The following is a 12,767-nucleotide window of genomic DNA, read 5'->3' as shown; positions in this document are numbered from 1 at the left end:
GAATATTGAAGGTTTTCACTAATCCATAATCATCACAATTATAACAAATAAAGGCTTGAAATATCTCACTTTGCATGTAATGAGTCTATATAATATATTAGTTTCTCCTTTTAAGTTGAATTACTGAAATAAATGAACTTTTGCATGATATACAAATTTTTCCAGTTTCACCTGTAAACTTTATTTTGCTCTCCTCACTTACATAAGTGAACTATAGTGTCCTGCACACACTAGTAAATAAATATACACAATTATATCTGGTGTCTGAATAATTTTTGGTTTGACTGTATATAGGTTTAGGGTTAGATTAAAATTCTTAATTTAATTAGAGTAATTTGTCCCTCAATATCATCAGATCCTCATATTACAGTGATTTATGAAGGATCATGTGACACTGAAGACTGGAGTAATGATGCTGAAAATCACAGGAATAAATTACACTTTACTATATATTCGCATAGAAACAGCTGATTTACATTCTAATAATATTTCACTTTTTTTTCGATTTTTCTGTATTTTTGATCAAATGAACGCAGCTTTGGTGAGCAGAAGAAACTTTATTAAATGAATCCGCTGGTTTTAAAGCTGAAAGCGCTGGGTTCCCTGCGTCCGCTGGCCGGCCTCCAGCCTAATGTGTGAACAATTATGAGTGCGTTAAACCATGCGCTATATTTCAAATATGAATATGTAAAAGGAAATTGTATATGACCTGGGAAGTGAGGCGTAAAAACTCCAGGCTGGTTTAAAAGCGGATCTTGGCAAACGCTCCGCTCTCTGGAAAACACAGCCAAACAGTTAATGAGGTGCTGAGTGCTGGAAATATGAAGAACAGCATTATAAATAATACCACTGTGGATCAGAGATGATTATTTGTGAATGACATCCAGAAGGAATGAATCACGATGTGGTTTTCATCCCGCCGGAGCTCTTATAGCAACACTACCATGGTATTATAGGCATGTACCACGGTAATAATCTGTGGTTTCACTACATTAGCATTTGTGTTCGTTTACAATGATTTCACAATTTACAGTACCAGTGTTATTAAAATAATAATAATAAAAAAAGTATTAAAAGTATATGCCAAAATAAAATAAAATAATAATTAATTAAAAGTTTCTGCAAAAAAAAAATATATATATATAAAACTTTTAATTAATTATTTTATTATTTTATTTTGGCATATACTTTTAATACTTTTTTTTATACATCATTCATACATTCATCATTCATACATCATAAATATATATATATATTTAAAAACGGTATTTAAAAGAATGATGTATTAGTAGATAAAACAAAACACAATAATATAACTTTTTGCTACACGCCTATAAATAAATAAATAACAACAAAACAAAAATATTCATTATGCCAAAATAGAATTAAAAATAATAATAATAATAAAAATTGTTAAAAGTATATGCCAAAATAAAATAAAATAAAAATTCATTAAAAGTTTATGCAACAAAAAAAAACGGTATTTCAAAGAATTATCTATTAGTAGATATAAAAAACACAATAATATTAGTTTTTGGTACATGCCTATAAATAAATAAATACCGTAACCAAATAAATACATTTCATCAGAAAAAAACGTGGTGCTACCATATCACACAACATTACCATAGTGTATGTCCAGAAATATGATATTACACTTATGGAAAAATACTGTAGTGATATACCATGATGCAGTGATGTTAATACTGTAAAATAAATACATTTAATTAAAAACATTACCATAGCACTAACATGGCAGTAACACACAAACACAACATTACCAGTTTACTTCAATTACTGACTTCCCAAAAATATGATATTTTCCTTAAGGAACAGTACTTTGGTGGCAATGTTGTGACCATACTACCATGTTTTTGGGGTACTATGGTAATGTTTTTAATTATATGTATTTATTTGTTTGTTGGCATGTACCATGATAATATACCAAACTAATATCACAGTATTCTCTTAAATGCCTTGGAGTAAATATGTAAATATATTGGCACCGTATGTTCAGGTATATTTCAAAGTACCACAGTATCAACATCACTGCATCATGGTTCCACCACAGTAATTTTTCATAAGTGTAATATCATATTTCTGGACATAGACTATGGTAATGTTGTGTGTTTTTTCCTGTTTTTTCTCTGATGATATGTATTAATTTATTTATTTATTTATAGGCATGTACCAAAAATTAATATTATTGTGTTTTTTTATATCTACTAATACATAATTTTTTTAAATACCGTTTATATATATATATATATATATATTTTTTTTTTATTTGCATAAACTTTTAATGAATTTTAATATATTTTGGCATATACTTTTATCACATTTTTATTTATTTATTATTATTTTTAATTCTATTTTGGCATAATGAATATTTTATTTTATTTTGGCATATGCTTGCAATGAAAAATGTGTATTTTATTTTATGCATATACCATGAAATGAGTTTTTTGACATGTGCCAAACTCACACTGCAGTCTTCTCTGAAGCCCCCTAGAGTAAATATCTGAATATAACAGTATATGAATATGGTAATCATGCATTACAATATTACATGTGTATCATGAAGTGCCATGTTTTAATGCAAGTCTTTTCTGAAGCTGAAGGAGAACTGTCTCCCGTCTTCATAAAGTGCTTCCCATTAGTCGCAGTGTCTTTCCCAGCGATGTCATTTCCTGTAAGCAGCGAAGCGTGAAACAAACCTTCCTGCGCTCGCTACACTTCACCAGATCTAACCAGATCAAACCAGAATAAACCAAATCAAACCAGAACAAACCAGATCAAACCAGAATAAACCAAATCAAATCAGAACAAACCAGATCAAACCAGAATAAACCAAATCAAACCAGAATAAACCAAATCAAACCAGAACAAACCAGATCAAACCACCCGTGAAGGGGAATAAACGCCTGTCCCGAATCAAGCTTTTGTTTCGTCTTCCTCCTCCTCATATCCAGTCTGACCAGCTGTCTGGAACCAGCTCTAGAACTCCATTCATCCTCCCACCGCTTCACACACACACACACACACACACACATACATATATTCTGTTGTTTTTTCATGTTCTGTCAGATTAATACATGCAGACGTTTAATAATGTCCAGGTGATCTGAGTGATGATGTTTGAGGAGGAGATGATGGAGATGTGTGTGTGTGTGTGTGTGTGTCCAGCTCTCTCGGGTGGTCTCCAGGGTCAGAGCACCTCGTCTGTGAGCTCTGAGATCAAGTCTGAGGATGAAGGAGACGAGAATCTTCAGGACAGTAAATCTCTGGGTGCCAAGAGCAAGGAGGAGCTGGACAAGGACCTGAACGCTTTAGAGAGGTCGAGATCTAGGTAAACCGTACCAGAGCTTCGCTTCATTCAAACGCCCGCTGGACTTTGATGAAGTGACGCGTGTTCTGAGAGGCAGCTAAACGCACAGATGACAAACCCAATTCAATTCAGTTCACATGTATGTGTAGAGTGCTTTTCACAATACACATCGATTCAAAGCAGCTTTACAGAGAATCCTGAACCAAATCCATATAAACATCAAATATTTATGTTCATTTTTTAATAGGTTTGTTTAATATTACACTTTAAAATAAGGTCTCATTTGTTGAGTTTAGTTAATGCATTAGCCAGGGTTAATACAGTTAACTGAAACTTAAACTAAAACTATATATAAAATAAAATAAATATTTTTTGTTGTTTTAAATTAAATAAATGGTTAACTGGAGTTAGTAAAATAATAGTTACATTAAATTAAAAAAGTAAAATAAAATAAAAGTTTAAAAATACTATAAAATTTAAAATAAAATACAAGTTTAAAAATAAAGTTTAAAAAGTAAAATAAAATAAAATAGAATTTTAAAAGTAAAATAAAATGTAAAAAGGAAAGTAAAATAGAATAGAATTTTTAAAGTAAAATAAAATAAATAGAATAAAAATGTAAAAGTATTTTTTTAATACAATAAAATGTACAAAGTTAAATAAAAGTTAAAAATACAATAAAAATGTTAAAGTAAAATAAAAAAATCTTTTAAATCAAATAATATGTAACAAGTAAATTTAAATATTAAAATGAAATAGAATTTAAAATAAAAATGAAATAAGTTTAAAAATACTATACAATTTAAAAAGTAAAATAAAGTTTAAAAATACAATACAATTTTAATTGACTGAAATAAAAATGAATAAATGCCATATAGACAAATTAAACTTGAATAACAAAAAATAAAATTAAAATATAAAAATAAAATTACACTGAAAACTAATTCAAAATATTAATTGATACTAAACTATAACATACCACTGACAATAGCTAACATTAACAATGAGTAAATATGTTTAACAACGTTTCTGTATTTAATAATACAGAAGAGTTTTATAATAAATCCCACATAATCAACAGCGGCTCCTATGAGAGTTGTTTACGTTCGCATCAGTTTTAATGAACTCTATTCAGGACTCGTTTGGGTGTTCGCATCTCCTCCGGTCTTGAGCCGGGCTTTAGTTGTTTCTCATCTCACATGAGAGTAGGGAACGTCCTGGATCCCAAATTCATCCCAACACTCCCAGACACTTCCAGGATAAACGCCGGACAGGGTTTATAGATTTACACCTGGAATTACCAATTCGATTCAACTCATTCGATTCAAATTTCAAGAGACGATGTTTGTGACTTGATGTGTGATTACTCATGCCATTTTTATTTATATTATGTTTTGTTGGTTTTTGTGTAGAAATCTGCAGCATCTGATCTAGCATTTAATCTTGAATTTTATTTTCCTTTACTTTATATATATATATATGTAGAAAGAGAGAGAGAGAATTTTAGATATTTTTTGTCTAGTATGTTTCTATTGTTTGTTTATATACTATATATATATATATATAATTTTAAATATTTATGTACTTGATATATCTAGAATTTTGTATATTTTTGTCTCTTTTATATATTTTTTATGTACTTTATATATCTAACATTTTATGTACTTTTTATATACTATATATCTAGTATTTTATAAACTTTTGTATCTATTATATCTTTTTATATACTATATATTTATATATATACACTTTTTGTATCTATTATATCTTTTTATATACTTGATATATTTTATATATTTTTTAAATCTGTTAAATATGTACTTTATATATATAGAGAGAGAATTTGATATACTTTTTAAATCTATATCTTTTTATAAATCTAAAAAAAATTACTTTTTGTATCCATTATCTTTTAATGTACATTTTCCTATTCCATTAATCTAGTATTTTCTAATCTATTATACTGTATCTTTTTACATATATCTAGAATTATATATACTTTTCTATCTATTATATTTTTTTATATTCTTGATATATAGTATTTTATATACTTTTACAACTTTTTACATACTTTATATATCTAAAAAAAGACTTTTCTTTTTATGTACTTTTTATATTCCATTTATCTAGTATTTTATGAATCTATTATACTGTCTCTTTTTATATACTTTTATAGAATTATATATACTTTTTGTATCTTATATCTTTTTATATACTTGATAAATTTAGTATTTTATATACTTTTTGAATCTGTTAAATATGTACTTTATATAGAGAGACAATTGTGTACTTTTGATACACTTTTATGAGCTTGAAATGTGTGTAGTTGTAGAGTTAGCATGTGTTATGAGCCTGAGGTCAGTGTAAGTGAGAGATGATACAGTACGAGTACAGTAGTGAGAGATGATACAGTACGAGTACAGTAGTGAGAGAGCTCTATGATCATGTTTAACCCGCAGCAACAACGACGACGAGGACCTGACGCCGGAGCAGAAGCTGGAGCGCGAGAAGGAGCGGCGGATGGCGAATAACGCCCGCGAGCGGCTGCGCGTGCGCGACATCAACGAGGCCTTTAAAGAGCTGGGCCGGATGGTGCAACTCCACCTGAAGAGTGACAAGCCCCAGACCAAACTCCTGATCCTGCACCAGGCCGTCGCCGTCATCCTCAGCCTCGAGCAGCAGGTCCGAGGTCAGTGCTTACTAGAGCAATGAGCATGTGGAGCCGCTGAGGGCCGCTGTTAGCCACGACCCCCTAAACTCACTGTAAAACACGGCTTCAAGGGGCGGATTGCTTTTATTAAACGGTTACTCCATAAAAATATTCATTTTAATATTTATTTTACTTATATTTATATTTATAATATTTATATTTATTTCCAGAGAGGTTGCCAAGCAACACATGCAGCAACAAAGCATCACAAACATCACAAACACTAATGTAATGCGGTCACAGGTGTGTGTGTGTGTGTGTGTGTGTGTGTGTGTGTGTGTGTGTGTGTGTCTGTGTGTGTAACACTAATGTAATGCGGTCACAGGTGTGTGTGTGTGTGTGTGTGTGTGTGTGTGTGTGTGTGTGTGTGTGTGTCTGTGTGTGTAACACTAATGTAATGCGGTCACAGGTGTGTGTGTGTGTGTGTGTGTGTGTGTAACACTAATGTAATGCGGTCACAGGTGTGTGTGTGTGTAACACTAATGTAATGCGGTCACAGGTGTGTGTGTGTGTGTGTAACACTAATGTAATGTGCTCACAGGTGTGTGTGTGTGTGTCTGTGTGTGTAACACTAATGTAATGCGGTCACAGGTGTGTGTGTGTGTGTGTGTGTAACACTGATGTAATGTGCTCACAGGTGTGTGTGTGTGTGTGTGTGTGTGTGTGTGTGTGTCTGTGTGTGTAACACTAATGTAATGCGGTCACAGGTGTGTGTGTGTGTAACACTAATGTAATGCGGTCACAGGTGTGTGTGTGTGTGTGTGTGTGTGTGTGTGTGTGTGTGTGTGTCTGTGTGTGTAACACTAATGTAATGCGGTCACAGGTGTGTATGTGTGTGTGTAACACTAATGTAATGCACTCACAGGTGTGTGTGTGTGTGTGTGTAACACTAATGTAATGCGCTCACAGTTGTGTGTGTGTGTGTGTAACACTGATGTAATGTGCTCACAGGTGTGTGTGTGTGTAACACTAATGTAATGCGGTCACAGGTGTGTGTGTGTGTGTGTGTGTGTGTGTGTGTGCGTGTCTGTGTGTGTAACACTAATGTAATGCGGTCACAGGTGTGTGTGTGTGTGTGTGTGTGTGTCTGTGTGTGTAACACTAATGTAATGCGGTCACAGGTGTGTGTGTGTGTGTAACACTGATGTAATGTGCTCACAGGTGTGTGTGTGTGTGTGTGTGTGTGTGTGTGTGTTTCTGTGTGTGTAACACTAATGTAATGCGGTCACAGGTGTGTGTGTGTGTGTGTGTAACACTAATGTAATGCGGTCACAGGTGTGTGTGTGTGTGTGTAACACTAATGTAATGCGGTCACAGGTGTGTGTGTGTGTAACACTAATGTAATGCGGTCACAGGTGTGTGTGTGTGTGTGTGTGTGTGTGTGTGTGTGTCTGTGTGTGTAACACTAATGTAATGCGGTCACAGGTGTGTATGTGTGTGTGTAACACTAATGTAATGCGCTCACAGTTGTGTGTGTGTGTAACACTGATGTAATGCGGTCACAGGTGTGTGTGTGTGTAACACTAATGTAATGCGGTCACAGGTGTGTGTGTGTGTGTGTGTGTGTAACACTAATGTAATGCGCTCACAGGTGTGTGTGTGTGTGTGTGTGTGTGTGTAACACTAATGTAATGTGCGCACAGGTGTGTGTCTGTGTGTGTAACACTAATGTAATGCACTCACAGGTGTGTGTGTGTGTGTGTGTGTAACACTAATGTAATGCGCTCACAGTTGTGTGTGTGTGTGTGTGTGTGTGTGTGTGTGTGTAACACTGATGTAATGTGCTCACAGGTGTGTGTGTGTGTGTGTCTGTGTGTGTGTGTGTGTGTGTGTGTGTGCGTGTCTGTGTGTGTAACACTAATGTAATGCACTCACAGGTGTGTGTGTGTGTGTGTCTGTGTGTGTAACACTAATGTAATCCACTCACAGGTGTGTGTGTGTGTGTGTGTAACACTAATATAATGCGCTCACAGTTGTGTGTGTGTGTGTGTGTAACACTGATGTAATGTGCTCACAGGTGTGTGTGTGTGCGTGTCTGTGTGTGTAACACTAATGTAATGCGGTCACAGGTGTGTGTGTGTGTGTGTGTAACACTAATGTAATGCGCTCACAGGTGTGTGTGTGTGTGTGTGTGTAACACTAATGTAATGCGCTCACAGGTGTGTGTGTGTGTGTGTGTGTGTGTGTAACACTGATGTAATGTGCTCACAGGTGTGTGTGTGTGTGTGTGTGTCTCTGTGTGTGTAACACTAATGTAATGCGGTCACAGGTGTGTGTGTGTGTGTGTGTGTAACACTAATGTAATGCGGTCACAGGTGTGTGTGTGTGTGTGTGTGTAACACTAATGTAATGCGGTCACAGGTGTGTGTGTGTGTAACACTAATGTAATGCGGCCACAGGTGTGTGTGTGTGTGTGTGTGTGTGTGTAACACTAATGTAATGCGCTCACAGGTGTGTGTGTGTGTGTGTAACACTAATGTAATGCGCTCACAGGTGTGTGTGTGTGTGTGTGTGTGTGTGTGTGTGTGTGTGTGTGTGTGTAACACTAATGTAATGCGCTCACAGGTGTGTGTGTGTAACACTAATGTAATGCGCTCACAGGTGTGTGTGTGTGTGTAACACTAATGTAATGCGCTCACAGGTGTGTGTGTGTGTGTAACACTAATGTAATGCTCTCACAGGTGTGTGTGTAATGCGCTCACAGGTGTGTGTGTGTGTAACACCAATGTGATACGTTCACAGGTGTGTGTGTGTGTTTTTGTGGAGTCATTTACAACGGCTTCGAACGCGGCCGTAAAACTAATATTACTATGATTTTAAACATCTCTTTATTTTTTGTCACTGTTTGCTCAGACTACAAAGTTTTTGGACTGTTTTTCTTTTCCTAAAAATTTGGATTATTGCAAATATAATTAATAAAGTAATAATTATTTATAAAGATTAATGTCAAAATAATATTTATATTGAATAGTATTTTATTTACAATAACAAGAAAAAATATATATTATTTATATTTAATAAAATAACTATATATTTGTATTATATATATCCACAATCTCATATTATTCATATTATATTTTATATGATTAATAATTATAAATTATATTATTTTTAATTATATTGTAAATATTAATAAGTCTTTAAGATTTAAAAATATTTTATAATTATTATAGTACCTGTAATTATTTATAATTAATAGTCTAAATAATATTTATATTAAATATTTTATTTAAAAATAAGCAATTTTATATTATTTATATTTAATAATATAGTAATATATATTTAGAATATTATTATAATAATCTTTTATATATATATATATATATATATGATTTCTTCTACACTATAAAAAATGATCTATATTAAAAATAAACAATATTGTTTATATTTAATAATATATACACTATATATATATATTTAAATTATTAATATTATATCTTATAAGATTAATCATTGTAAATAATAGTATTTTTCAATGATATGACACTGTAAAAAAGTTGCAAATGAAACAAATTATTGGAATACGTTTTACAAGAAAATTTCACGTTAAATTCCACGTGTTACTTGTCGTTTCTCTGTAATTATTTGTGAAATGCTTCTGTTTGGCCGTAATGACACGTTCGTCCCTCTTGATGGCGGCGTATCAGCGACACAAGCACATTGTTCAGTGTTTCTCCAACGCAGTGGATCATCAGTAAACCTGTGTGTGTGTGTGTGTGTGTGTGTTCTCGTTCCAGAGCGTAATCTCAATCCGAAAGCGGCGTGTCTGAAGAGACGAGAAGAGGAGAAGGGGTCGTCGGACGGTGCTGCGCTCTCATTGGCCGGTTCCCACCACAGCATGGGCGAGGCGTCCAATCCCATGGGACAAATGTAAAGAGCCACACCCCCCCGTAAATGGTCAGAATATTTCACTCTACACTAATCTGCTGTTGTACATGTCCCATGATGTGCCTTTAACCCAAGCCAAAACCTCCAATTCGGCCTTTTCACTGCAATCACGTGTTTTGTCTCAAACTTTGGCACGATTGAACAGAATTATTGTAAAAGTGATGCAGAGCGTTTGGACTCAAGCCACTTCAACTCAACGGACTGGTTTTCTGTTGGTGGCAACAAAAGCAAATCCTAATAATAACCTCTAAAAGTGTAACAATGGGCGCATTTTAACAACAGATTGGCCGTATGTGTGGGTTATAATACGTGTACATATAGATTTTGATTTCAAACTATAGACTAAATTTGATTAATTCACAATATATTCAATTAATAAAGCTAACGGATGATATTTGTACACAATGCACATTTGAACATTAAAAGGTACATGTACACAATATCACTGACCATTTCATTCAGATGTTTATGATATGTTTTGTTTGTTTGTTTGTACTGTGAGTGTGTGTGTGTGTGTAACATCAGGTTAAAGCTGAACTGTGCAATGTTCACATGGCATTATGGGTGTGAACAGATTCCAAAGGTTCATGTTCCCCGTGTTAATGACTGTAATGTGCCGGTAATGAGTTTACAACTTATAATTAGGGTAGAATTGAAGGTGCATATCTCTTTCATCTCAAATCATTTGCATATTTTATGATAGAAGCAAATATTCTCCGTAGATATTTTTAAAGATCACATTTTTAGAGGCATACTGTGTGGAAAGTCAGATCAGTGCTATTAGTGTCAATATCATATCTTAAAGCACATCTGATATGAAATATGCACTGAAAAATCATTTTCACTCAGATATTGCACATTTAATTACAAAGACATGGCAAGTAACTCTGAATTAAATGTGAAATGTTGAAGTAGAAAGACTGAAACGGTGTTTTTGTAGTGGCCAAAAGTTCAAATTATTCAAATTGTCAAGATTTTATGAGCATATTGTGTAGTTGTGCTTGGAGTCGATTGTTTTAATTGTGATAATAACGCAATGAAACATGACGGATCGTGTAATCACGACAATTATACAAAGAAATTATAAAAACATGCCAAAACAAGAGAGAACCAACCAGATATTAATATCTGATTATGTTCTAGTCTTTTTCCTATCAGCTTTTTCTTTTTATGTGCACTGATTTTTTGCACACCTGTAGATGTAGTTTGCCTTTTTTGCCAAATTATTTTATTATTCAGTGTTTTGTTCTTCCCTCATATTTAAAATCTGAAAAAATATTATTTTCCTCATATTTCGATGGTTTAATTGAACTAGTAGAGTCATTAACAATCACTTTAAGCCTCGACTGTACTTCATTAACAGTCGATTTATTTAAATATTCAAACAAAAAAACACAAAGAAATTATATTTTGTATAAAGAATATGAAGCATATTTTAGGACTAAGTTGTTTTGCATGACATTATTCTACAAATATATAGTTTTTTTTTAACTAAAATTAACAAAATTGTCAAATAACAGTATTTAGTGTGACATTTTCTTATATTGCATTTAATTTTTGCTGAATTTAACATAACAAAATCATTGTGTCCATAAAGTATAATTTGAAAATACATTTATTTATGTTTTTTTTCTCTCATTACACAATCTATGATTAAATGGGTAAATCTACGGTTATGGAAACAAAAAATTCGTTTTTTGCACTGAAATGTTTGCGAGAGAACGTGAAAACATTGAAATATCTCCCATCTCATATTTTGTCCATCACCACTTTACTAGCGTGTTCGCGATACTTTATGGATATGTTCTATATGTTAACTTCCCTCTCTCTCTATCAGGTCAAAGCTGCCAGAATTCATCAAAATGATGAGCGATCACTTCCTTTGACAGCGTTATTTCTGCCCCTGAACGCCACTCAAACAATCAACGAATCAATCAAACTTCCACCTGACCGACCAACTTCTATGTGTTCCTGTTCCTCACGCCATCTGTGCGGATAGATATATATACATACTGTAAATTACGGAAACACGGCAGAGTCACGTGGGATGGCTGTCCATATCTTCCTCCGAGCATTCCCAGTTCAAAAAGAAGACGTTTTTATGCACACACACACACACACACACACAAAAGATTTGAAGGTGCAGACAGTCGGAGGATTCTTCAAACATATCATGAAGTTGTACAGACGTTTGGAGGTCGGCTCGAGACCAGCCCTCTGATTTCAATGGCAATCCTGTCCACACTGTGGAACTTTAGTAGCTGTGCCTCACGGAACTCCCGGCGGAGGAATAGAACTCTGAGAATTCCCAATCGGAACCTTGGGACGAGAGGGGCTGTCAATCAAACGCACGACGGAATTAGGCTGTAGAATTTCACAAAACCGTTCGCAATAATGTTATTTTAGTTCTCCCCCCCACAAAAGAAAAGCTGACATGGGACGTCCATCTGTTTTGAAACCAGCGGAAGGTTTAGAGGCCGGAACGTTCCTCCACCGGACCGTCAGCGAATGCAGCTTTGGTCTCGAAGACCTCGTGCTCACTTTAGAGGTCAGATGTGCTTCATTAGGTCATTTCTCTCTTCGTTCATTTGTTCCTTCTCCTCTCCTCAAGCCCTTCCGGACCCCGAAGATGCAATTTTAACATGACTAAACTTCAACCAATGTGCCTTTTAGAGCTCATATCATCACACAACTGGAGGAGAACATTATCAGAACTTTCTAGGATGCAAGCTTAGGAAAACGTTAGTCATTAGGTCTATGCAGTCAGGTTTTTTTGCGGCCTGGGATTTAAAAAAAAAAAAAAACGAGTAAAAAGGTCAAAAAAGTATTTTTTTGGGATAA

At 34.0% G+C, this 12,767-nt stretch overlaps 1 protein-coding gene across 2 annotated transcripts; it reads left to right on the top strand.

Moving 5' to 3' along the window:
* The first annotated feature begins 3,116 nt into the window (after positions 1-3,116).
* On the top strand, positions 3,117-12,348 carry LOC130073110 (transcription factor 4). Of its 2 annotated transcripts, none has more exons than XM_056238542.1 (4): positions 3,117-3,337; positions 5,788-6,017; positions 9,776-9,908; positions 11,764-12,348. In XM_056238542.1, the coding sequence occupies exons 1-4, from the start codon at positions 3,132-3,134 to the stop codon at positions 11,810-11,812; spliced, it is 618 nt and encodes a 205-aa protein (XP_056094517.1). In that variant the 5' UTR covers positions 3,117-3,131; the 3' UTR covers positions 11,813-12,348. The 2 variants fall into 2 exon arrangements, with proteins under 2 accessions (XP_056094517.1, XP_056094516.1); XM_056238541.1 differs by having other exon boundaries at positions 3,117-3,349.
* The last annotated feature ends 419 nt before the right edge of the window (positions 12,349-12,767 follow it).

Source organism: Rhinichthys klamathensis, unplaced genomic scaffold, assembly GCF_029890125.1.
Source record: "Rhinichthys klamathensis goyatoka isolate OS25496 unplaced genomic scaffold, OSU_Roscu_1.1 h1tg000523l_1, whole genome shotgun sequence".
Lineage (NCBI taxonomy): Eukaryota > Metazoa > Chordata > Actinopteri > Cypriniformes > Leuciscidae > Rhinichthys > Rhinichthys klamathensis.
This window is presented reverse-complemented; position numbering and strand designations above follow the sequence as displayed.

Bases quoted from the DNA above. Each gene is read 5' to 3' on its own strand.
- LOC130073110 (XM_056238541.1), top strand. From the start codon at position 3,132: ATGATGTTTGAGGAGGAGATGATGGAGATGTGTGTGTGTGTGTGTGTG. The intron at 3,350-5,787 runs GTAAACCGTACC...TTTAACCCGCAG, and splicing joins TTAGAGAGGTCGAGATCTAG to CAACAACGACGACGAGGACC. The intron at 6,018-9,775 runs GTCAGTGCTTAC...TTCTCGTTCCAG, and splicing joins CCTCGAGCAGCAGGTCCGAG to AGCGTAATCTCAATCCGAAA.